At 55.6% G+C, this 25,711-nt stretch overlaps 1 protein-coding gene across 2 annotated transcripts in view; it reads left to right on the forward strand.

The window, feature by feature from the left end:
- The window catches only part of SDK2 (sidekick cell adhesion molecule 2), a 312,130-nt gene that overhangs the window by 242,508 nt on the left and 43,911 nt on the right, over nucleotides 1–25,711 (forward strand). The window contains exons 19-36 of one of the 2 annotated variants that reach the window (XM_050765734.1): nucleotides 721–916; nucleotides 1,104–1,202; nucleotides 1,636–1,827; nucleotides 3,556–3,677; nucleotides 4,383–4,492; nucleotides 4,628–4,778; nucleotides 7,475–7,712; nucleotides 8,545–8,660; nucleotides 9,311–9,500; nucleotides 11,820–11,918; nucleotides 12,896–13,090; nucleotides 15,497–15,698; nucleotides 16,989–17,092; nucleotides 17,623–17,693; nucleotides 19,857–19,992; nucleotides 22,953–23,009; nucleotides 24,353–24,454; nucleotides 24,610–24,725. In XM_050765734.1, the coding sequence (XP_050621691.1) occupies nucleotides 721–916; nucleotides 1,104–1,202; nucleotides 1,636–1,827; nucleotides 3,556–3,677; nucleotides 4,383–4,492; nucleotides 4,628–4,778; nucleotides 7,475–7,712; nucleotides 8,545–8,660; nucleotides 9,311–9,500; nucleotides 11,820–11,918; nucleotides 12,896–13,090; nucleotides 15,497–15,698; nucleotides 16,989–17,092; nucleotides 17,623–17,693; nucleotides 19,857–19,992; nucleotides 22,953–23,009; nucleotides 24,353–24,454; nucleotides 24,610–24,725 (2,496 nt within the window). The remainder of the gene's footprint in view (nucleotides 1–720; nucleotides 917–1,103; nucleotides 1,203–1,635; nucleotides 1,828–3,555; nucleotides 3,678–4,382; nucleotides 4,493–4,627; nucleotides 4,779–7,474; nucleotides 7,713–8,544; nucleotides 8,661–9,310; nucleotides 9,501–11,819; nucleotides 11,919–12,895; nucleotides 13,091–15,496; nucleotides 15,699–16,988; nucleotides 17,093–17,622; nucleotides 17,694–19,856; nucleotides 19,993–22,952; nucleotides 23,010–24,352; nucleotides 24,455–24,609; nucleotides 24,726–25,711) is intronic. The other variant, XM_050765735.1, reaches the window with a different exon arrangement.

Genomic DNA, 25,711 nt, shown 5'->3' on the forward strand with positions numbered 1-25,711 from the left:
CCTAGATCATGCCATTGCACTCCAGCCTGGGCGACAAAGTAAGAAGACTCTGTCATAAATAAATAAATAAATTATAAATAAATAAAATAAAATAAAATATGGGGCTGGACCGAGCATAGCGGCTCATGCCTATAATCCCAGCACTTTGGGAGGCTGAGGTGGGAGGATTTCTTGAGCCCAGGAGGTTGAGCCTGCAGTGAGCTGTGATCATGCCACTGTACTCCAGCCTGGACCCCATCTCACAAAAGGAATACAGGGCCGGCTTCGTGGATATGCCGCCTGTGCAGTCGTCCAGGGCCCCATGTTTGAAAAGACCCCACACTTAGTTAAATGCTCTGCTGCTATCATCTTAAAATTCTTAGTGATTTTTGAACAAGGGGCAAAACTTTCATTTTGCACTGAGCCTGCAAATTATGCAGCTGTTCCTGGTGAAATGCCACCCTCTCGGTCTCTGTGAGAATTCAGTGAGAGGCGGCCCCTGGGAAGTACCCAGCACGGTGCTTTGCATAAAGTCAGTGGCTCAAGAAGCGGAGAAGTGCCCCAAAGTGAATTCCAGTGCCCCGTGGTTTCCCTGCACTGCCTGTCCCTTCCCTCAGAGGAGACACCACAGGGACTCCAGTCCCTGGACACCATCTGTTGATTGGCCCAGCCTGTGGGAGAGTGCTTGGCCTCCTCTGGAACCTTCCTGCTGCCCTGTGTGACTTGCTGGCCTCTCTGCAGCTGATCGCCTGGGAGCCGGAGCAGGAAGAGGAGGTTACCATGGTGACCGCCCGGCCTAACTTTCAAGACAGCATCCACGTGGGCTTCGTGTCTGGCCTGAAGAAGTTCACCGAGTACTTCACCTCGGTGCTGTGTTTCACCACCCCCGGGGATGGGCCACGCAGCGCCCCGCAGCTGGTGCGCACCCATGAGGATGGTAGGCACCCCCCAGCCCTGCTCTCTCTGCCCCACCCAAGGCCAGGCTGGGTGCCCCAGGCAGAAGGGCAGCCCGGGCTTATCTTGCAGGCTGAGGTACCCCCAGATTACCGCAGGCTGTCTCACAGATGGTAGTCTCTCTCTAGCTCTAACTGGCCTTGGGGGGTGGGGGTCCTTTTGGGGTGCAGTGCCTGGGCCCGTGGGACACCTGAGCTTCAGTGAGATTCTGGACACGTCGCTGAAGGTCAGCTGGCAAGAGCCGGGAGAGAAAAACGGCATCCTCACAGGTAGGCACCGCAGTGTTTCTGAACCAGAGGGTAGGACAGGGCTGGAAAGGTCAGAGCTGGTCCATCCCCTGCCTTCGAGCTACTTTTCACCCAAACCCTTGAAGCCAACCCACGCTTTCTTAGAAACCATTCACAAGAGGCTCTCAGCACCTCCACTTGATTACGCATCCCAGAGTCCCCAGCCCCACACCTTCAGCCACAGATCTCAGTGGCTGCCATGATGACTCATTATGTCCCCTGCAATTCCCTGAAGTGCTGGCATCCCACTGAGGCTACACCTGAGACCCAGGGCATGACACCAGCAGCTCCCACCTCCCTTGGCCCCATTGCTCCCAATGTGGATCTAATTGCCAGCCTAGTGGAGAAGGGAGAAGTGGGTCAGGCCAACTCGTGATCACAGCCAAGCTCATGCCAACACGGGGGCTCTCCCCAGGGTACCGGATCTCCTGGGAGGAGTACAACCGAACCAACACCCGTGTGACCCACTACCTGCCCAACGTGACCCTGGAGTACCGTGTCACGGGCCTCACCGCACTTACCACCTACACCATCGAGGTGGCCGCCATGACCTCGAAGGGCCAGGGCCAAGTGTCCGCCTCCACCATCTCCTCTGGGGTGCCCCCAGGTAAGTGCCCACTCTCAGTGCAGGACTCTTGGAATTCTCCTGAGCAGCATCCCATTCCAGAGGCCCCTTATTGGCTCGGCGTGGTGGCTCACGCCTGTAATCCCAGCACCTTGAGAGACCGAGGCAGGTGGATCACTTGAGGTCAGGAGTTCGAGACCAGCCTGGCCAACATGGTGAAACCCTCTCTCTACTAAAAATACAAAAATTAGCCAGGTGTGGTGGTGCATGCTTGTAATCCCAGTTAATTGGGAGGCTGAGGATGGAGAATCACTTGAACCCAGGAGGTGGAGGTTGCAGTGAGCCGAGATCACACCACCACACTCCAGCCTGGGTGACAGGGCCAGATCATGTCTCCAAAAAAAAAAAAAAGAGTCCTCTTGTCTTTCAGGAATACCAGCGTTCTTCCCACGGGCTCTCCCCTTCCCTTGTGCTGTGTGGGTCTGGGTCCTCTCAGAACAGGCTGAATCCCCGGGATCCCAGGTCTCTGGACAGGGGCTCCCCTGGCCCCCTGCTGTGTCTTCCCACAGCTCTGAGAAAAGCAGAGGCCCCTTACCTTGTCTCATTTCCCCACCAGCCCCTCCCTTCACCCATTTCTCACAAGATTCCACACCAGGCAATGGCATCTGTGATTCGGGGGAAAAATTCCCGCTGCCGCCCAGAGTCCACTTTGGATTCCATCGTGTGGAAGTGTTGGTTGGGAGGTGGCAGAGCACGGTGGGAATACTCCTAGGCCTGGCACAGAGAGCAAGCCCAGGTCCACTCCCAGCTCTGCTTCTGCCAAGCCCTACAACGTTGAGCAAGTTCCGGGTCCCCTCTGTGCCTCAGTTTCCCCATCTGTATATATGGGAATTTGGACTGAATAACCATGTGGTCCCATCCAGATCAGGCAGGCAGTGCTTGTATGACCTGCCAGCATCCCTCCACCTGCTGTGTAGATGACTGGGCTGCCTGAGCCTCAGTCAACCCCCAGTGATAAATACAGCCATGCTGGCAAATACGTATGTAGCGCTCACAGGGCATGGTGTTAGAAGCTTTGCACACATTGACTCATTTAATCCTCACAACAACCCTGAGGGAGGTGTTGTTATTACCATCTTCGTTACCAAGGAGGACATGGGGGCACAGAGAGGTGGATAACTTGTGCAAAGACACACAGCCTGTAAGTAGTGGAGTTAGATTTAGACTCATTCTGACTCCAGAATCTGTGCTCTTTCTGTCTTCCTGAGCTCCAAGAGCCCCAGGGTTCCTGGCCAGAAAATAAGCTTCCCCCTGTCCCCATCCATCCTGTCACCTTCCTGAGCTGTCATTAGGCTTAGGAGGGTGCAGGAGATCTGTGCGGACGGAGGGAGGATTGGTCCTGTTTGGTTTCTTTCTCAGCCCGGCTTGGTTTGAATGCAGCTTTCAGCTTCCTTATGAGCCCCTCACTCACATCCAGAACTGCCAGGAAGAAGGAGGCATCCCAGCCCCTGTTTCCTGGCCCTGAGCCCCCTCTCAGCCCTGGGAGATCTCCCTTGGCCCGCAATTCTGTCTCAGCCTCCTGGCACGAACATGGTTCTCCGTAAGACGCGGAAACAAAGACTGTGGGTGGAATGAGGCCGTGGCTGTGCTTCTCCTCGGACATTTCCAGGAAAAGCGTGACACACAGCCCTCTCCATGCCCAAAAGTCGCATTTGACATGGAGGGCTATTCTCGCCAGATCTCCTTCCCCACCCTGTTCTCCTTTTCCAGAACTCCCAGGGCCCCCCACCAACCTGGGCATTTCCAACATCGGCCCCCGCTCCGTGACCTTGCAGTTCAGGCCTGGCTACGATGGGAAAACCTCCATCTCCCGCTGGCTGGTGGAAGCCCAGGTAGGGCAGGCCTGGGGCCTGGGCAGCAGCCCCCGCCAGGGCACCCCCGTGCTCTTAAGAGTGCAAGAATCTTATGTGTGTTTCAGCCTCTGTGAATTTTCACATGCAACTCTCAATGGCACATTATACCCCAAATGCTCACACTTCCCAATATTGTCTCCAGCTCCCCCTGCCCCTCACCTGTGTACATGGAAAAACACACACATTACAGTCCCCTCCTGGGTCTGGGGGTGCCTAGAAAAATACCCAGGTGCTGGAAGATAAAAATATCTGCCTTAGCTGTACCCTGGAATCATCAGGGGAGCGTTCAGAAGTGCCCACACCTGCGTCCCACCCACAGACACTCTGATTCTGATTTAGCTGGTTTGAGGGGCAGCCTGGGTCTCTGGAAGTGCCCCGGGATGTTTAGGAGAATCACCTGGGCTGCTTGTTAAACGCACAGATTCCTGGGCAGTGCTCCAAGAATTCTGACGGGCCCAGGAATATGTTGATCACAAGCATCCCGAGAGATTGTAAGGCAGGAGGGCTGAGTCACACCTGCAGTCGTGTTTAGGGGCCTGGAAAGATGGTAGCCCCATTTGGTGCCCTCCAGATGAGCCCCGGGATCTGAACCAAGTTCTTCCCTGGCAGGGCTTGTACCGGGGCTTAGAGCACCCTGTGTGAACCCTGTAGGCTAGACAGGCCTAAGGTCTTGCCCTTTTCCAGGTAGGCGTGGTCGGGGAGGGAGAGGAGTGGTTGCTGATCCACCAGCTCTCCAACGAGCCCGATGCCCGCTCCATGGAGGTGCCCGACCTCAACCCCTTCACCTACTACAGGTAACAAGACCGGCCTGGGGAGAGGGCAGCAGCCCCAGGATGGGGGGGGGGGGGTAGGGGCTGTGGCCCAGACCAGGACAGGGTTGAGAGCTGGGGTCCTGCCCTTACCATCTTTCTCATCTCTCACCGCCCCAGCTTCCGCATGCGCCAGGTGAACATCGTGGGCACCAGCCCCCCCAGTCAGCCTTCTAGAAAGATCCAGACCCTGCAGGCACCCCCTGACATGGCCCCAGCCAACGTGTCTCTGCGCACGGCCAGTGAGACCAGCCTGTGGCTGCGCTGGATGGTAAGACTCCCTGGGGGGCAGGGGTGGGACCTGTCCATGAGCTTCCGGTCATTGCCTCCCAGAAGGTGAGCACTGGAATTCCTATGGCTCCTTTCTCTTCTCTTTCTCTTTTCTTTACTTACCTGGTGAGATGCCTGATAATCAACATCTTAGCCAAATGAACAAATACCCCCCGCCAATGAGAGGAAGGAGCTAAAAGATACTGTTTACTGAGCATCGCCAAATGGCAAGCGTTTTAAAATTTTCATCCCATTTGATCCTCCCAGTAATCTTACAAGGGACACATGATCATCTCAATTTACAGCTGAGAAAACTGAGGCTCAGAGAGGTTAAGAACTTGCCCAAAGCCACACAGCTCCAAGCGGCAAGTCTGGGATTCAGGTGCCACTGTGGCATTCAGAGAGTGTGCCCCAGATTAGGGCTATGTGTTGAGGGTCATGACCCTGGGCCATCCTGCACGAGGTAGTGACAGTAACATGCCAAGGCTTCCTCTCCTACCAGGTGCTACTCTGACAACAAGCCTGTGACAGCAGTGATCCTGGTCCCCATTTTGCAGATGAGGAAACTGGGGCAGAAGAGAGGTCAGATAACTTGCCTAAGGCCTCCCACATCCTCCCACGTGCTTTCATGAACAGCAGGGCTGAGGTCCCAACCCAGGGAATCTGTACCCGCAAGTCCACAGCCCTAACCATTGGGCACACTGCCGTCTCATCCTCTGGAGAACAGGAGAGGCCATTTCTCCCCGCCAGGTCCTCTGGAACATCGTTTCCCAGCACGCGTCCCACAGAGCAGCAATCCCAGGAGGCGCTTGGAGCAAACAAGAATTCTTAGACAAATAAATGAGGGGATCAGCACTGCATACCACAGCTCCGTAGAGAATCCGGGAACACTAGCATAGCAGGAGCCCTCTTGACCCCGCTTCCCCAGGCCCGTCTGACCACACAAACCCTTTGTTTCCATGTAAGATCTTACTCGTTGTGCAAAACACAACTTGCAAACATACCACACTGTGAAGTCATTACTGCCGTTCCCGTGTGTGGACAGCTTGATGCTAACAGCCATGAAAGCACTTGGCACCGTCAGTCCTCACTAAATATTAGTTATTAATTGCAGTTCCCTTCCCAGAGTGGCTGGCACCTGAGCAGAGCTGCAGAGCTGTCTCAGCCCAGCTCAATGCCCCGTGCACAGTGTGACCATGCCCACCTCCTGCCCCTTTGCTTCCAGGCATCCTCACCCCAGGCTGGCTCCCTGCTTCCTTCCTCAGTCTCACTTTAAGGTTTGCAGCTACTAAAAGGTTAGAGTCTGATGCTGAGGGCAGGGACTGCATGGGGGAATAGAAAGGCAGTTGCCACGTGGCACAGGGCCCTAGACACCACTCAGGCCCGTGCTTAATGGTGCGTGGTCCATTACCTTTCCTCAGCAGGTAAAGGAATGTGCACGTAAGCCCCATCTCTGGCTCTCGAGCCCATCGATTCCTATCTTAATGGTCTTTGGTTGGCTTCACTAAGTGTCTGCAGGAGGGAGGAAGCGTGTAGTAAGCAGGGGAGGTTGGGGCCGAAGGTGAGGAGTGGGGTAAAGTGGGTCAGCCTGGGATGAGCTTGTGGACCAAGGGCCCTCCAGAGCCCCTGGGGAAGCAGAATTGGGGGAGGTGAGGGCTGGAGATGCCCCCACCCCAGCTCTGTGCCCTTCCGAGGAGTGGAGGCCGGGCCCTGGGCTCCCCTCCCTGTGTGCACGCCTCCACTCTCACCAGCACTGCCCATGGTCATCCACACAACCTTAAGCTGGTGACCACAGCCCCATCAGCGTAGTCCTAAGGCCCAACAAAGAAACCTGACTTTTATTTTCTGTGAGACTCAAACAAGAAGGAGGAGGCTGGTTGGGTATAGTGGCTTGTAATCCCAGCACTTTGGGAGGCCGAGGCGAGCAAATGGCTTGAGTTCAGGAGTTTGAGACTAACCTTGGCAACATGGCAAAACCTTGTCTCTACAAAACTTAGCAGGCATGGTGACACATGCCTATAGTCCCAGCTACTCAGGAGGCTGAGGCAAGAGGATCGCTTGAGCCCAGGAGGTAGAGGTTGCAGTGAGCTGAGATGGCACCATGGCACTCCAGCCTGAGAGACAGAGCCAGACCCTGTCTTAAAAAACAAAAAGAAAAGGAAAAAGAAAAAGAAAAAAAGGAGGCTGAAAATGCAGCAGGAGAGACTGAAGTTTGCTGGACAGAAGGACTTCCTGACCAGCAGGTACCCCATTCATCCTGCTCTCTGCCCATGCTCACTCCTCCAAAGGCAGGCATGAGCTGAGACCAGGTGTGATAGGCAATTAAGTGTGTGCTGGCGCCTGAGTGACAGAGGTAAGCAGCAGAGACAGCAGAGCGAAAGGTGGCGGTGCTATCAGCGTGTCGGACAGACGGCCTTTGTGGCTCCTGGCTCCCTTGGCAGGGTAACAGATTTGTCACATGCACAGTAAAGGATGCCGCTTCTCTATCCTCCCTGCAGGAAGATAAGAGCCCATCAGAAACACAGTCACACAACATAAGCCACACTCGGGTGAGAGAGCCTCATGTGGACACTGACTGGGTGACAGTGGGATGGATAGCCCTGAAGGCTCCCTGGAGGAGAGGGTACCAGGGCAGTTCTTCCCTGCACAGTGGGGGGCCTGGCTCATAGCATCTTTGCTCCCCCTGCCCCACTGCAGCCTCTCCCGGAGATGGAATACAATGGGAACCCTGAGTCCGTGGGCTACAAGATCAAGTACAGCCGGTCAGATGGGCACGGCAAGACGCTGAGCCACGTGGTGCAGGACCGCGTGGAGCGGGAGTACACCATTGAGGACTTGGAGGAGTGGACGGAGTACCGCGTCCAGGTCCAGGCCTTCAATGCCATCGGGAGCGGGCCCTGGAGCCAGACGGTGGTGGGCAGGACCCGGGAGTCAGGTACCGACCCCTCACACCCAGCCACCCTGCTGCCTCTCCCCTCCTTGCTCTCTGTGCCCTCAGGGCCATCCAAGGGCGTGCCAGGCTGAAGCTGTTGTTCAAGCACAGGCTGAGCTCATTTCCTCTGCTTATGCTCAATGTCACAATGATGTTGCCGCATCTCCCAGCACCTGCCACTTCCCTGCAACTGTGCCTGCTATTCCTATATTCCCAAGGGGGACGGGGGTGTCCCTGCCTCTGGAGGACAGCTAAGTAGGCTCCACCATTCAAACTGCCCACTCCCCTGCCCTCAGCTTTAACCCTGAAACCCAGTGGTGCCTGAAAGACCACCACTTTCAGGGATTGGGGAAAGGGTTAGCTCTCAGAACGTTCCAGAATCACTACCGGAAGCTCCTGGGGGCCTGCCCAGGGGTGACCCACAGAATGTGAGCCCAGCATTCAGGCAACCCTCATCCATCCACACGTGGTTCACTGCTCTGTGGCTTTTTCCTGGCACCCTTTAAATGACAGACAGCTCTCCTGGGCCACCCTGGTCCCTCTGCCCACCCTCTCTGCTGTGCTAGCAGGAAACGCAAGCTCATCTAATCCTAACCTGAGCAGAGAATCCTGTGGGGAGGCTCATCAGAAACCGGAAACAGCGTCTGCAGCATTCCAAAACCAAAGGCCGTCTTGGTGGGATCGTTTGCAGTTTGGGGACCATGTATGCCACGATTCTTCCATAGAGAGGCAACATTGAACTGGCCCCTCCCTTGGCCCCCTGTCCTGGTCCATGTCCCTTGCACAGTCAACATTGGGTCCTGAGTACCTTCTCTCCACTCCTTTTCACCCACAGTCCCCTCTTCTGGCCCCACCAACGTTTCCGCACTGGCCACCACCTCCAGCAGCATGCTGGTGCGCTGGAGCGAGGTCCCCGAAGCTGATCGCAACGGGCTTGTGCTGGGCTATAAGGTGAGTCCCAGGATCCCAGGAAGTGGGGTCCCTACACTGGCCCCTCCAGCCTCTCCATCCAAGGAACCATGTTCTTATCACCCTCTGGGTCTCTGCCTCCTAGAGTAGATACTGGGGATCTGCCTGGCGTCCTAGCCAATGGTCACCATGGCAACCACAAGTCATCCCTTGTGGGTGGGGAGGCACCCAGAGAGAACCCAGGTCCTCGGGCTGCTCCTCCTCTCTTGGGAGGCCACGCTGGATGCCCCCAGCCTCCCTCGACTCTGATGGACCCAGTTTTGATTTTCATTATCTTTTAGAATCCCTTTTAAAGTTGTGCCTAGTCACATGGTCCAGCCCTGGTCTGGAAGTTGGGAGATGTGTGACACAGAGCTGTTAGCTGTGTGACCTTGCATAAGTCACGCCCCATGTCTAGGGCTGTCTTCCCACCTGCATGCCCTCTCAGGAGCCTTCTTGCTCTATGACTGAGTCCATCTTTGTGTCCCCAGCCCTCTGGGTACACTAGCTTTGCAGTTACCCCTGACCCTGGGGGCCAAGTCACTCCAAAGAGCCCAAGTCTACCCACCCCCTTCCTGGGGATGAGACTTATGAAAAGTGTGGATGGGTGAGACGCAGGCCCGAGGCCCTCACCCTGTGCTGGGCCCTGACAGGTGATATATAAGGAGAAGGACTCGGACGCCCAGCCCCGATTCTGGCTGGTGGAAGGCAACTCGTCTCGCAGTGCCCAGCTCACCGGCTTGGGCAAATATGTGCTCTATGAAGTCCAGGTGCTGGCCTTCACACGCATCGGGGACGGCAGCCCCAGCCACCCTCCCATCCTGGAGCGGACGCTGGACGATGGTGAGTCCAAATCCCAGAGAGCTTGGGGGAGGCTGGGAGGAGCCGCCCTTCCTCCTGCCCATCTGGCCTTGCCCTTCTGGGGTCAGGCTCTGCCCCACGGGGAGCCGTGGCCTCAGGCCTCCTGTAGGGATGGATCACTCGGAGCCACCAGCCCCACTGCAGCGAGTGCTAATTACAGCCTGTGTATCCCTGAGGACAATGCGGAGGCAGTTTGACATCTGATTTAGTCTCTTGGTCTCTCTGCAAAACAAGTGTATGGAATAGGGACTTGCCCCAGTTTTCTTTTTTTTTTTTGAGACGGAGTCTCGCGATGTTGCCCGGGCTGGAGTGCAGTGGCCGGATCTCAGCTCACTGCAAGCTCCGCCTCCCGGGTTCACGCCATTCTCCTGCCTCAGCCTCCCGAGTAACTGGGATTACAGGCGCCCGCCAACTCACCCGGCTAGTTTTTTGTATTTTTTTTAGTAGAGACGGGGTTTCACCGTGTTTGCCAGGATGGTCTCGATCTCCTGACCTCGTGATCCACCTGTCTCTGCCTCCCAAAGTGCTGGGATTACAGGCTTGAGCCACCGCGCCCGGCCGCCCCAGTTTTCATTTACTTTTTTTTTTTTTTTGGTAGAGTATCACTGTGTCACCCAGGCTGGAGTGCAGTGGTGCGATCTTGGCCCACTACAACCTCCGCCTCCCAGGTTCAAACCATTCTCTTGCCTCAGCCTCCTGAGCAGCTGGGATTACAGGCGCTGGCCACCATGCCCAGCTAATTGTATTTTTAGTAGAGCTGGGGTTTCATCATGTTGGCCAGGCTGGTCTCGAACTCCTGACCTCAGGCGATCTGCCCACCTCAGCCTCTCAACATGCTGGAATTATAGGTATGAGCCACTGCACCCAGCCAGTTTTACTTTGTTTTTCAACTAGAGCAGGTTCACTTTGAGTAAAGGTCTGTGAAAATGAAAGTATTTTTCCTGGACACATGAACCTCCTGGTCCTGTTTGCAAAAGAATGTCACCAGCGGGCTGCAGGCGTTCATCCCTGTAGCAAAACTCCCCATCAGAAGCTGACCGATGCATCCCTTGCCCCCTCCCATCTCCCCGCACACACCCCCACCTACTGCCCCCCACAGACATTTGCAGGAGCCAGACCAGAGTGCAGAAGGAAGCCCAAATACCATATGTTTGCATATGCTAACATTATTCATCAAGCTAATGAACTGTTAAATTAAATATGTTCTATCCTCCTGCCTTGACAGATATACCCTTATAATGATCTGGAAGGCCAGGTTCAAGTTTAGAAATCTCAGGCTGGGCGTGGTGACTCACGCCTGTAATCCTAGCACTTTAGGCAGCCGAGGCAGGCAGGCCACTTGAGGTCAGGAGTTCGAGACCAGCCTGGCCAACATGGTAAAACCCCGTCTCTACCAAAAATACAAAAATTAGCCAGCTATGGTGGCACACGCCTGTAGTCCCAGCTACTGGGAGGCTGAGGCAGGAGAATCGCTTGAACCTGGGAGGCAGAGGTTGCAGTGAGCCGAGATCACGCCACTGCGCTCCAGCCTGGGCGACAGAGCGAGACTGGGTCTCAAAAAAAAAAAAAAAGGTTTGGAAATCTAAGACATCTTGTCATTCTGTGCTGGAATGCGGCAACACAGGAAGCGTGTCCCCTCCCCAGCTACCCCCACCGATCCCCTGCCCCGTTCTCTCCTCACCCTCTCCTTTGACTCACTCCATTCAATCTTCATCTCCACACCTGCAAAATAGCTACCCCTTGGCCCTCCCTGGAGGCAGGGGTGTATAGCCTACCCTCAGGGGGGTGGATGTGGGGACCAGGTCCATGCAGCCCCTGGAAGCATGCTTAGGCTCTCCAGGCAGGGAATTCCAGGGTCCCAGGATGCCAGAGCAAGGTCTAGAGAGAGGAGTGGTGCAGGCTGGGGGTGTCCATTTCCCATTACCCCACGGACACTTCACCCCATAGGTGGAAGGAAGTCAGAACAGGACCTTCTGAAGCACAGACACATCCATCCAGGGCCCACGCGCCCAGCTCTGAGGGTAGCCCGGTTCTTGGGCGTGTATACAATGAGCAGAGGAGGCTGGAGCTTCAGGTCCCTGCCAAATGACGCCTATTTTGAGGGCAGAAAGCCCCCTTGGTTCCATGTTCTTGCCCCTGGCTCCTAACACAGTGTCAGGCACAGGGCAGCACTCCACAGAAATTCACTGAGCTGGGCGGCCCCTTCCCCCTCCACCCCGCCAGGCTGCTCTCCCCGAGCTGGGTTCATCCCCAGCTGAGCAGCAGCCTCACCGGTTGGCCTCTTCTCCTTTGCCCCTCCAGTCCCAGGACCACCCATGGGCATCCTGTTCCCAGAGGTGCGGACCACGTCGGTGCGGCTGATCTGGCAGCCCCCTGCTGCCCCCAATGGCATCATTCTTGGTAAGCCTTTGCCCTTCCCATGCCCCGGCTGCAGGAAGGAGGAGGAGGCATGAGCTGTAGAGGAGGCCACTTTGTTACTGGCTAGAGGGAAGAGTAGGTCCAGAGAGCCTCCACATCCCCTCTCGAATGGGATCTGAGTGTTAGTCCTGTTAGAAGTTCCAGGGTGTCAGATTATCTTCTGGAGGGCAAGATCAGAGTCCAAGTCCCCTAAAAGTCATGGGTTGGCTTTGTGTCTCCAAATGTCCCCAGGCCCCCAGCCTGCCAGCCATCTGGTAAACCTCGGACGCTGTTCCTTAGCATGGCCAAGTGAGGGCACGCTGGCCAGCTCAACACAGCCGGAAAAAGAGTCCCAAGGCGCAGGGGAGGGAGGCTACAGATGGGAAGCTTCATCTCACGTTCAGGGTTACCCCAATACACACACCCAGGGCTCCCCCAACACACACACGCAGGGTTCCGGTCGGCAGCTGCGTGAACTTGAGCAAGTCTACTCCCCTCTGCAGCCTGAGTCCCCTCACCTTTAAAATGGGGGCTTGGACTACCTGCGCCTATTCCAGGGTCTCAGTCCCGACCTCACGCACCACCTGCCCTAGAGCAATGCCACATCCCCAAGACAGAGTGGAGGCAGGAAGGGCAAATGCGTTAGCCCAGAAAGACCTGGGCTGGGATTCCAGCTGTCACTTACCAGCAGGTGATCTGACCTCCCCGGGCCTCAGTTTCTTCACTTGGGGCTGTTATGGGGGTCACAGACACTGTGTATAGAGTGCCTCTCCATGCCACCCACAGTCCACCCTCCCCAGGTGGCAGCTGAAGACCGGAGAGTGACCCAGAGGCCTCAGGCAGACAGACCACAGCCAAAGTGACCACAGCACGGTGGCCATAGCAGACACAGCTGTGGCTTTGGATGGAACAACCCTTCCCAGGACCCTAGGGGCAGCTTGCCTTGCTTGCCATAATAGCCATGTGCTTCCTTCCCACAGCTTACCAGATCACACACCGGCTCAACACCACCACGGCCAACACCGCCACCGTGGAGGTGCTGGCACCCAGCGCCCGGCAGTACACAGCTACGGGTCTCAAGCCAGAGTCTGTCTACCTGTTCCGCATCACGGCCCAGACCCGCAAGGGCTGGGGAGATGCTGCCGAGGCCTTGGTGGTGACCACCGAGAAGAGAGGTGACTGCCCACAGGGGCCAGGGGAGGCCTGGGGGGCAGCTGAGGGGTGCCAGCCAGTGCTCTGAGCTGCTCCTAGTGGATGGCTGGTATGAGCAGCAGTGCCCTGGGTGAGAATGGAAGGTGGGCCCCAATCTCTGAAGTCAAAGTCAGCGAGGGGTCTAGTAGACTCCCAGAGATGGGCTGCAAGTTCACTCCCAAGGACCCTGCTCTGGTCTGGTTTCCTAAAGGGAAAGTGTGTGGCCAGGCTCAATGGCTCATGCCTGTAATCGCAGCACTTGGGGAGGCCAAGGCAGGTGGATCACTTGAGATCAGGAGTTTGAGACCTGCCTGGCTGACATGGCGAAACCTCGTCTCTACTAAAAATACAAAAATTAGCCAGGCGTGGTGGTGCACAACTGTAATCCCAGCTACTCAGGAAGCTGAGACATGAGAATCACTTGAACCCAGGAGACGGAGATTGCCGTGAGCCAAGATCGCACCCCTGCATTCCAGCCTGGGTGACAGAACAAGACTCTGTCTAATTTAATTAATTAATTAGTTAAGGGAGGGTTAGTGACCATCTTCCCTCTCCCCTCCCCGCTCACAGCCCTGGCCTTGTCACGACAGATGGGCGCGGGATCAGTGCTGCAGCCTGGAGCTCCAGCTGCCGCTGCACTGCTGCCCTGAGCTAGCACCTTGCCTGACCTTGGGCTCCCCAAAAGCAAGCCTTGGACTTGACTGGCCTGAAAGGGACATTAGAAAATCCTCTCAACCTGGACCACATAGTGAGACCCCATCTCTACAGAACATAGAAATATTAACCATAGGCCAGGCATGGTGGCTCACACCTGTAATCCCAGCACTTTGGGAGGCCAAGGCAGGTGGATCATCTGAGGTCGGGAGTTCAAGACCAGCCTGGCCAACATGGTGAAACCTCGTCCCTACTAAAAATACAAAAATTAGCTGGGCATGGTGGCGCACATCGGTAACCCCAGCTACTTGGGAGGCTGAGGCAAGAGAATCACTTGAACCTGGGAGACGGAGGTTGCAGTGAGTCAAGATCATACCACTGCACTCCAGCCTGGGCTACAGAGTGAGACTCCATCTCAAAAAAAAAGAAATATTAGCCAGGTGTGGTGGTGTACATCTGTAGTCCCAGCCATTCAAGAGGCCGAGGTAGAAGGATTGCTTGGATCAAGGAGTTTGAGGCTGCAGTGAGCTATGATCGTGCCAATGCACTCCAGCCTGGGCAACAGATACAGACCCTGTCTGTGTTTTAAATAAAGAAAGAAAAAGGAAGGAGGGAAAGGGGAAGGGGGAGGAGAAGGGGAAGGGAAGGGAAGGGAGAAAGATGGGAAGGGAAGGGAGGGAAGGGGAGGGGAGGGCAGGGAAGGGGAGGGGAGGGCAGGGAAGGGGAGGGGAGGGGAGGTGGAAAGAAGGAAGGAAGGGAGAAAGAAGGGAGGGAAGAAGGGAGGGAGGGAGAAAAGAGAGAGGGAGAAAGAGGAAAGGAAAGGAAGAAAAGAGAGAGGGAGGGAAGAAAGGAAGGAAGCAGGAAGGGAGGGAAGGGGAGGGCAGGGAAGGGGAGGGGAGGCAGAAGGAAGGAAGGAAGGGAGAAAGAAGGGAGGGAAGAAGGGAGGGAGGGAGAAAAGAGAGAGGGAGAAAGAGGAAAGGAAAGGAGGAAAAGAGAGAGGGAGGGAAGAAAGGAAGGAAGCAGGAAGGGAGGGAAGGAAGAAGAAAATGTACTCAGGAAAATCCATTTGTATAGTGCTTCTCAACTGGGGACTACTTTGGCCCCAGGGGACATTGGACATGTCTGGAGACATTTTGGTTGTCACGGTGTGGGAGTGCTACTGGCATCAAGCAGGTGGAGGCCAGGGACACTGCTGAGCATCCTGCAGTGCCCAGGAAGCCCCCACCACAGAGGCATCTGTTCCGAATTCCAGTACTGCTGAGGTGTGAGAAGCCCTGCAGGAGGGGCGGGGCAGTGAGGCTGGCGAGAGAAGGAAGCCAAGCTCGGGCCTGGAATGAATCAGCGTCCCTCGTCCCTCCCTCGTAGGGAAACGGCCTCATCCTGCTCAATCGGGGACAGCGCAGGGCCGGGCTCGGCCTCGTTTCAGGCAGGAGCAAAGGAGCTGGGTGGGTGTTTGTCCCTCCTCACCGTCAGTCCTTGCTTAGGGCTGCGCTGAGGAGCTGTAAGTTCCCAGATCCTAGGGCTCTGGGAGTCTGAGGGTGGACCTCTGACCCGGAGAGAGGTGCTGGCTGTACCCAGGTGTGAGAACTTGCAAGGATCCTGCGTGCACAGAATTGGGCTGGGAAAGGGACGCTGGGCATGAGCCCAGATCACCTCCTTTCCTCCCTGGAGAAAGTCCAGCTCCCTCCACTACGGCCTGGCCCACTCATCTGCTCCTCCCCCTCTGCCACCTCCAGACCGCCCGCAGCCCCCCAGCAGGCCCGTGGTGCAGCAGGAGGATGTGAGAGCACGCAGCGTGCTGCTGTCCTGGGAGCCGGGGAGCGACGGGCTCTCCCCTGTGCGCTACTACACCATCCAGACCCGCGAGCTGCCCAGCGGCAGGTGGACACTGCACTCGGCCTCCGTGAGCCACAATGCCTCCAGCTTCATTGTGGACAGGTGAGGCCCGGATCCATGCCAGCATCCCCGCCTCCCCTCTCCCCACCAGGACCAGCGGCGCTCCTCCACTGGGTAGGGGGCCTTCTGGAAACACCTCCAGCCTGCCCCCAGCTCTCCTCCTGGCATGCACCACCCAGGTGGCCTCCGCGTCCACTCTCACCCTCCCGAATTAGCTCTATCCTGCTCTCCTTCACTCTGTTCTCTCCAGAACCCTGTTAGGTTGCCTCTTAATTATCTATTTCTGAAGCCTAGAAGTCCCCCTTTAGCGAAGTGCCTGTCATCGTTCATTAGTGATTCTTCCAGCCGGGTGGCATCTTCCTCTCCAGCTTTAATAGGGGAGTGGAGTGTCACTCCGAAATTCTAGCTTCAATTTAATTCTGAGTGGGTTGTATTTTTTATATTCCAGTTGATGTGACTGGGAGTTTTGAGCAATACTTTCTTCCCCACCTCTCCCACCCCCTATAAATCTAAAAGAGAGACATTTACTCCGAGAGGAAGTAAGGCTTATAGAGATGAAGTACTGCTTAACTCTTGAGAACCTCAGCTCTTCCCTAATTTACTACATTTGAAAGAGAGGCTGGGCACGGTGGCTCATGCCTGGAATCCCAGCACTTCGGGAGGCTGAGGCAGGAGGATCACTTGAGGTCAGGAGTTTGAAACCAGCCTGGCCAACATGGTGAAACCCTGTCTCTAGCAAAATAGAAAACTTAGCTGGGTGTGGTGGCACGTGCCTGTTATCCCAGCTACTCGGGAGGCTGAGGCACGAGAATCGCTTGAACCCGGGAGGCGGAGGTTGCAGTGAGCCAAGATCGCACCACTGCACTCCAGCCTGGGCAACAGAGTGAGACTGTCTCAACAACAACAACAACAAAAAAGACTCCATCTCAAACAAAAAAAAGAAAGAAAGAGATGGCAGTTTGTGGGGCAGCGGAGGAGTTTGTTCCGAGTGGAGGCATTGGTGCTTTTGTGGCTGCATGGTTCTCCGAGGTGGAGAAGCTGCAGGCATTTTCTTCCCGGGAACCTATGGCTTACAACTGGGGCTAAAGGCACTCCAAGCTGGCATGGTCTGGAGGACCTGGTCTAGGTGCTTGGGACTCCTGGGGCCAGGTCCCAGTTTGTCCTCTTTGTAGCAAAGCTCCTTTCTGAGCTTCGGTGTGCCCTCTGTGTAGTGGGCCGGCACCCCACGCCCTTTCCCGAGCAGGGGCGGATCGCGGAGACTCCCTGGTGGGGGCCTGGGGGCGAGGCCTTTAAGGAGCACCTTGGCTTATTGGCCCTGATTTCCCCCCACAGGCTGAAGCCCTTCACGTCCTACAAGTTCCGAGTGAAGGCGACCAATGACATTGGCGACAGCGAGTTTAGCGAGGAGTCGGAGTCGCTGACCACCCTGCAGGCCGGTCAGTACCCCTTCCCCAGCAGTCTCTCTGTCAGCCCACCGGCTACCTCCCGGGCACGGCGCATTCTCTTCTGGGAGGAGGTGGCCTCCAAAGATGAGAGGGGCATGGGATCCACTGGGCCTTCAGCTCCCGGGGTAGGGTCTCAGGGAGGCTTGGACCAGAGACACCTTTGCCAAGGGCTCAGGCTCCCAGGCCCAGCCTGGCCTGTGGCGCATTCCTTCCTCGTGTCCCACAAGCGGCCAGTGAGCGGGACGGGAGTTCCCAGCAGCAGCAGAAGCGGCCTGTGGCTCCGAGGAGCAGAGTGGAGGGGGCTCTGGGACCCTTGGGTTTGGGCTGGGTCAGTTCACAGCCCCTGCCTCCCTCCCCTTTACACGAGCCCTTTGTTCTGCAGCAGTCGGGCCAGCAGGCATGGAGGGTGATGCAAGCTGGACCTGCCCCTAGTCCAGTATTAGCAGAATCTGGCCCCAGTGGGTTCCTGGGGGGCTTGAAGCTGTGGCCCCCAGAACCCACCTGTCTGCTTCTCTCCACAGCCCCGGATGAAGCACCCACCATTCTCTCAGTGACGCCCCACACCACCACCTCCGTGCTAATCCGATGGCAGGTACGGCCCAGCAGGCAGGAAGCTCCGTGAAGACCCAGACGAGCTCTGCTCTGGGACTGGAAAGCCAGCAGTCCCCACCAGGGCTGCATGGAGCCCCTGGGTTCTCTGCCCCCAGAGCACCTGGGAAGCCATGAGAAATCCAGGCGTGTGCATGCGATAGAACAGTCTATATACCGCGTGCCCACACATACACACTCACACAACACACCTCATTACACTCTCCAGATAGTCACATCAGGCAGGTGCTGTCATCCCCTTCTGCAGACGACCACTGAGACTCAGGGAGGGGACCCGAATGGCCCCAGGTCACACAGCCCGTGAGTGGCAGGGCCAGGTGTATTAGCCTCAGGCCTGCTGAGTCCTCGGACTGGAAAGTGCTTGGTGCTGTCGGGGCCCCCAGAGTCCCCATGAAGCCCCACTGGTCAGTGAAGGGATTCCTCATAGAGACCTATGCCCGTCACTATCACTGTGCAAGTAGAGAGGAAATGCCCCCCCTTCATCCATACCCCTTCCAGATGCCCACTCTTCACTGGCACTGCCTGCTCTGCCATGGCCTGGGGAAGACCAGGCCAACCTCAGCGACCAGGCTGCTCAGGGGTCCTGCCCTGCGGGGCCCTCCTGTGCCCTCTGAAGTCTGCCTTGGCTCAGCAGGTCACCCACATGAGAGGGACCCCTGGCAAAATCCCATCTCTACTAAAAGTTCAAAGCACTGAACTCCTGTCACCACTTCTCCAGATCAAAGGGGCAGGCACTCCCCTTCAGCCATCTGCCGCCCCACAAAGGGAAAGCCCTTGAAGACAAAGCCAGGAGGACCCCCCCGCCGCCCCACAGCCTGAGACACAGCCTCAAGGAGAGGACGCTCCCTTAGATGAACATTACTTAGTGCATCTGTGACCAGGACGAGGCTGGAGCAACATGGCGGAGGGGGCAGGGAGGTGCCCGTGGCAGCCGGGGAAGCCATTAAGGAGCTAACAAAGGCTGAGTTGTTTCAGCAGGTTTTTGGTTTTTGGGGGTTTTTGTTTTGTTTTGAGACAGAGTCTTGCTCTGTTGCCCAGGCTGGAGTACAGTGGCCCGATCTCGCCTCACTGCAAGCTCCGCCTCCCAGCTTCACGCCATTCTTTTTCCTCAGCCTTCCAAGCAGGACTACAGGCATGTGCCACCACCCCCAGCTAATTTTTATATTTTTAGTAGAGATGGGGTTTCACCATGTTGGCCAGGCTGGTCAGCCCGTTCTTTATAAGCAGTATCTTTTTTTTTTTTTTTTTTTTTTTTTTTTTTTTTTTTTTTTTTTGAGACGGAGTCATGCTCTGTCACCCAGGCTGGAGTGCAGTGGCCGGATCTCAGCTCACTGCAAGCTCCGCCTCCCGGGTACACGCCATTCTCCTGCCTCAGCCTCCCAAGTAGCTGGGACTACAGGCGCCCGCCACTTCGCCCGGCTAGTTTTTTGTATTTTTTAGTAGAGACGGGGTTTCACCGTGTTAGCCAGGATGGTCTCGATCTCCTGACCTCATGATCCGCCCGTCTCGGCCTCCCAAAGTGCTGGGATTACAGGCTTGAGCCACCGCGCCCGGCCTATAAGCAGTATCATTAAGAAGTAGTTTCCACCTTCTCCCGAAGCCTGTTCTCCAGCTGAGCTGTAGACAGGAGAGGAAGCAAAGGAGAACTTGATGAAGGGGTGAGGGGTGCACTCACCCTTACTTATACTAAGAGTAGGAGAGGGCTCAGCTTGTAGGAAACACCAGGAAGTATTATCCAGGCAGGGACCAGCAGGTCTGGGAAGGCTGGTGACCGGGTGAAGGCAGCCCTTGAAGACAAAGGAACTGAAGAAGGAGCGGCTCTAGGAAAACAGCTGTGTGCTCCAGGCCCCAGTGATGCTGTGTGATCTTGGGAAAGTTCCTTTACATCTCTGAGCCTTAGTTTCCTGCTTTGGTAAAAGGCGATTACGGATTCCTGCCCTTCCTTCCTTCCAGGGAATGCTGCAGGGATGAAATGGCCTCATCAGAAGTGCTTTGTAAATTTAAAATGCTCAATATTATCTTGATTTATTTTCCTGGTTAAAACACAGTCCCTGCTCTGTGGCTGCAGAAGGCATGATGAGAGAGCGTGGGGCGGGGTGGGTGGTGGTCCAGGTCCCCTCCTCATCCTCTATTCCCTTCCCTGCAGCCGCCAGCAGAGGACAAGATCAATGGCATCCTCCTGGGCTTCCGGATCCGATACCGGGAGCTGCTCTATGAAGGACTGAGGGGCTTCACGCTTCGAGGCATCAACAACCCAGGCGCCACATGGGCCGAGCTTACCTGTGAGTGACACTTGGGAGCCGGGGGAATGGGTGGGACGGGGTGGTCACCCTCACCTTCCCGCTCTGGAGCTCTCAGCTTCCTGGAACCACTCTAACCTGAAACCCTGCCTCCCTCCCCTGTCTGTGCCCCTCCTTCCTCCCACCCCATTCATTCATTTACTGAATATTGACTGAGCACCTTCTATGGGCCCTGAGACACTGTGGGGCACACCGATGATCCAGACAGGCAAGGTCCCCGCCCTCTTGGAGTTGCAGGCTGGAGGAGGAGCCAGGCGAGCTGGGAAGGAAACATTCTAAGAGGGCCTAAAGCCAGGGCCAGGCAAGCCTTCCCTGGCACCAGCACTGGTGCTAACACAGAAGGATGATGCCAAGTTAACCAGGACAAAGAGACAAGGACAGCCTGGTGCATGAGAAGGAGCACCCTGCCCTTGAGGGACCAGAAGCCTCACCTGGTCACACCCCAAAAGCAGTAGTCCTGGCCCCCTCTTTTTCCTGGGGGAAGTCACTGCCCTGCCTGCCCTGGGGACCCAGCCTGCCCCCTGGAGTGAAAGAAAGAAAGCAGGGAGTTCAGGTGGAAATGTCAGGGAGGGCCGATGCCCAGATCACAGCAAGGGAAAGATGTGTTTGGACTTTTGTGTTAGGAGCCACTTTGGTGGCATGAGGATGATGGCTTAGCCATGGTGGGAGGATGGGGAGCCAGAGACAAGCACCTAGCTGGAGGCTGTTGCAGTCACATAGCAAGAGAGCACGAGGTTGGAACCGAGGCTCAGGCTCCAGGTGGACCGAGGCCAGTCTGGAAGATGATACATGATGGGTGCAGATGCTCCAGGACGCCAGGTTTTTTGGGGTTTTTTATTTTGGTGGGTTTTTTTTAGACGGTGTCTTGCTCTGTTGCCCAGGCTGGAGTGTAGTGGTGCAATCTCAGCTCACTGCAACCTCCACTTCCTGGGTTCGAGTGATTCTTGTGCCTCAGCCTCCCAAGTAGCTGGGACTACAGGCGTGCGCCACCATGCCCAGCTAATTTTTTATTTTTATTTTTATTTTTTTAGTAGAGATAGGGTTTCACCATGTTGGCCAGGCTGGTCTTGAACTCCTGACCTTAAGTGACCTGCCCGCTTTGGCCTCCCAAAGTGCTGGGATTATAGGTGCGAGCCACCGTGCCTGGCCTGTTTTTGGTTTTTCAAAGTAAATCAGTCACTCACATAATAATTATTTAGTATTCCACATTGGCAGACAGTTAGGTGCATTTATGACAGTTAAGAGCTTTAGACAAAATGCTGCAAAGTGGTGCAACCAATAAAATACTTTACAGCACAGCAGATAGCAACAATAATTAGAACACCTTGGTACATAATGAAAGAAAAAACTGAGGTTTTCCCAGTGGCTCAAAGCTGATGTTCATCTACACCTTTGGCTTGTTTGGGTCTGAAGTGCTTGTGTTCACCTAACATTTGGACTCAGACCACTAGAGATTTTTATAAAGAGCCTCCTTCCCTGAATATCTTCTATCCACCTACCTGGGACTCCATGACTGATGCATAGAAGAGAGCAGCAGACAGGGGTACCCCAGAGGACTGGGTACTCAGGTGGGTGTGGGACACTCACCCCAACAGACTAGCAGGAGAAGGGGGCAGTTTAAGAGCCTCTTCTTTTTTTTTTTTTTTTTTTTTTTTTTTTGAGACAGAGTTTCAGTCTTGTTGCCTAAGTTGGAGTGCAATGGCACAATCTCAGCTCACTGTAACCTCCACCTCCCAGGTTCAAGCGATTCTCCTGGCTTAGGCCTCCTGAGAAGCTAGGATTAAAGGCACACACTATCACACCCAGCTGATTTTTTGTAGTTTTAGTAGAAACAGGGTTTCACCATGTTAGCCAGGCTGGTCTCGAACTCCTGACTTCAGGTGATCCACCTGCCTTGACCTTCCGAAGTGCTGGGATTACAGGCGTGAGTCACTGTGCCCAGCATTTTTTTTCTTTCTTTTTTTTTTTTTTTTTTGAGACAAGAGTATTGCTCTGTCGCCTAGGCTAGAGTACAGTGGCATGATCTCGACTCACTGCAACCTCTGCCTCCCAGGTTCAAGCGATTCTCCTGCCCCAGCCTCCCAAGTAGCTGGAACTACAGGCATGTACCACTATGCCTGGCTAATTTTTATATTTTTATTAGAGACCTGGTTTTACCATGTTGGCCAGGCCGGTCTCGAACTCCTGACCTCAGGTGATCCACCCACCGTGGCTTCCCAAAGTGCTGAGATTACAGGCATGAGCCACTGCGCTCAGCTCAGCCTCTTCATTTTCACATTTCCTCCCTTGGTTCTCCCAAGCCTTTTGTGCCTGTCTTCTAGTGAGTTAGCAGACAACAAAATGATTGAGCATGTAGCAAAGAAATATTAATACAAAAACTGAAGTAGCTGATCTGACAGCATGCCTTTTTGGTGGACATTTTTTCTTTTCTCTTTTCTTTTTTTTTTTTTTTTTTTTTTTTTTTTTTTTTTTGCCCACATGTGCTTGTGGTTGTGATTTTATATTGCCTGTGTATAATACAGTCATATTTCCTAGTAGTAAAATTGTTTGTGGTTCATATGAGGAAATTAACGACTCCAGTATTTCATGCTGTTTCCAGGAACTCTGCCCTGAAACAAGGAAGACAGTTAGGGGTGAGAGGGTCCCCCAGAGATGTCCCTAGAGATGCTGGGCTACAAGGGGCTCACATCACCTTGGGCCGGGGCACACCAGGGTGGAGGGTGGAGGCAGACTGTCCAGGGAGCCTCCACCTTCCCCTGCCACCACTGCACTGTTATCCTGGCCTGTAACTCAGCACTGGAAATCTGGAAACATTCTTTCTGTCTGTTCACACCGTCAGCCCCGCCTGGCCGGGGTTTCTTTGTGGGTGGGGATGTGTGGGCACTAACCTCCTCTGTCTGCTGTCTCCCTCTGCGCCCCGCCCCGGCACCCCCACCCCATAGCCATGTACTCCATGCGGAACCTGAGCCGGCCCAGCCTCACCCAGTACGAGCTGGACAGTAAGTCTCCTTGCATGGCGGCTTCATTGCGGGCCCAGGCCTCCCACGGGGACTGGGAGTGGGGCCTCGAGAGACCTGATCACAGCTGAGGAAGTGTGCCCACCCCAGGGGGCTTAAGGAACGGGACTGCCCTGAACACAAGTGATAACCCTAAACACGTGGAAAAGTAGGCCGATGCCAGGGAAAGTCTCCTTCAAGCCTGCCCTCTGTCCGGTGTGGGCTGGAAAAGGGAAGTGTGTAACCCCATGCTCCGCTGGGTGGAGGGACAGTGACAGCGGGGCCACAGCAGGAGCTGTTGGACGCTGCTGGGTAGGTGGGCAGGTGTCCACGTGGCTGCTGCCCCATCTAGTCGCATTGAAGGCACTTCTCGGCCCAACTGGGTCTTACAGTCTGGCCCCGCACCCGGAGGGAGGTGACAGCAGTTTTAGTCACCTGCGTCCGTCATCCTCCCATGCACTAGGCATGTTCCTTCTGCTTGCACGCCCCAGCCCTTGATCTTTCTCTAAAGCCCCAGCCATGGTTCTTCCTGAGACCCAGGGTCTCAGGCAAGAGGGTTTCATGCTCAGGAGAAAATAGCACTAATTTAAGGCTAAATTCCCTTCCTCCTTCCTCCGTCAACCAGTGGCCAACACAGGCTGCATAAACAGCTAGGCAAGGGTGACACCCCTCTCACAGTCTACTGAAGGGTAGACTCCACTCAGGCGAAGGGAGCAGGGGCAGGGAACCCAGAGAGAAGAGTGGAGAGGGTGGGAGAAACTTTCAGCCACAGGAGACAGTGACTGCATCTGTTTCTTGCAGCTGCATCCCATTCCCAAGTTCTGCCAGGCGTTCTCAGCCAAGCACCTCAAACTTGGCAGAAACATCAGGTTTCTTACTCCAGAATTCGCATCCAATGTGCCCCTCCCCCCTGGAGCTAAGCCCTGCTGTGCAAAGAGTTGGTGGATGGGGACTCTGGGCATCTGTCACGGTGGGGAAAGAGGACACGCTGGGGGTAGCGGGAGAAGCTATGGCCAGGCATGCCCAGGACAGTTTTGGTTTACACTGGTTGTCCCAGTGTAAATATTCATAGTGCTTTTCAGTCTCAAAAGTGTCCAGTTGAAAAATAAAATGTACGGTCACCCTAGGCCAGGAGGCCAACCAGCATGGCCCTATGTCCAGATTGGCACGGAGCATCCCCTGGGGGCCCCGCCTCTCACCTCCTTCTTCCTGCACCTTCACAGAGGGGACTAGAATGGCGGGGGTGCCTCATTCCTCCCCCGGCAGCCTCCACCCTCCCTGGGGGGCACCTTCCCTGCAGGGACAGTGACCTCAGTGTGCTTCCCCTCCCCCACTCTCCCCCATAGACCTGAACAAGCACAGGCGGTACGAGATACGGATGAGCGTGTACAACGCTGTGGGCGAGGGGCCCTCCAGCACCCCGCAGGAGGTCTTTGTCGGGGAGGCAGGTGAGCAGCGAACACCCTGTCTGGCCCCAGCATGCCTTTCCCAGCCCCACCCAGTTCAGCTGGAAGAGGCAGAATCTGGGCTCCCCATCCCGCCCAGCCCTCCTACCCTCCCAGGTTTACTCGCATGCTCACTGCCTACCCTGCACGCCCTCCAGTGCCCACAGCAGCACCTCGTAACGTGGTCGTCCACGGCGCCACGGCCACACAGCTGGACGTGACTTGGGAGCCACCTCCGCTGGACAGCCATAATGGAGACATCCAGGGGTACAAGGTAGGGTGCCCTCGGGCAGAGCAAAGAGGTACATGGACGAGGGGCCAGGTCGGGGGCTGGGGAGTAAGTCATATGTGGGAGGCATGCAGGTCCCCAGGCCCTCCATTCATCCAGCCAGCTCCTGCCGCCTTGGCTATTTGGACCCAATTCGCAGAAATATTGTACACCTGAAGCTGAACCACATCCATCCCCTCCAGCGTCCTGACGGCAGGCTGAGCTTAGGTGCAAAAACTCTAGCCATCCCTCGGCTCATACCATCTCTGAGCAGCACACACATCCCTCCCCACCAACCCCCAGCCCCATGCATAACTTAAGACCCCTCCAAGGGGCTTTTGGCCCCGTAATTACAATATTGATATTAATCAGATAGCCAGTTAGCAAAGAAAGCATCACTGCCTAGTATTTGGAAATCACTGTTTAAAAATTTCTAGGCCGGGCACGGTGGCTCACACCTTTAATCCCAGCACTTTGGGAGGCCAAAGCGGCCAGATCACCTGAGGTCAGGAGTTCGAGACCAGCCTGGCCAACATGGTGAAACCCCCGTCTCTACTAAAGATACAAAAATTAGCCGGGCAAGGTGGCGGGTGCCTGTAATCCCAGCTATTTGGGAGGTTGAGGCAGGAGAATCGCTTGAACCCGGGAGGCAGAGGTTGCAGTGAGCCAAGACCATGCCACTGCACACCAGCCTGGGCAACAAGAGTGAGACTCCGTCTCCAGAAATTAGAAGGAATGTGTCTGCCTGGTTAGAACAGCTAGAACACATAACCCTTAGCTGTGACTGCCTCCTGCACCAGTGTCCAGTCGACTCTCATTCTTGGCAGCTGGTTGTTACTCCAGAGAAGAGCCCCAGTGCCATGGCCTAAGTGGGGAGTAGGAGAGACGCGAGGCACCTCATCCCACAGGTGGGAGGAGTGTCAGCAAAGGGAAAGAGCTTACCCAGGTCACACAGCTCATTAATACAGGTAGCCCCGATTTAGGACAAAATC

The sequence above is a fragment of the Macaca thibetana genome, chromosome 16, assembly GCF_024542745.1.
Source record: "Macaca thibetana thibetana isolate TM-01 chromosome 16, ASM2454274v1, whole genome shotgun sequence".
NCBI lineage: Eukaryota > Metazoa > Chordata > Mammalia > Primates > Cercopithecidae > Macaca > Macaca thibetana.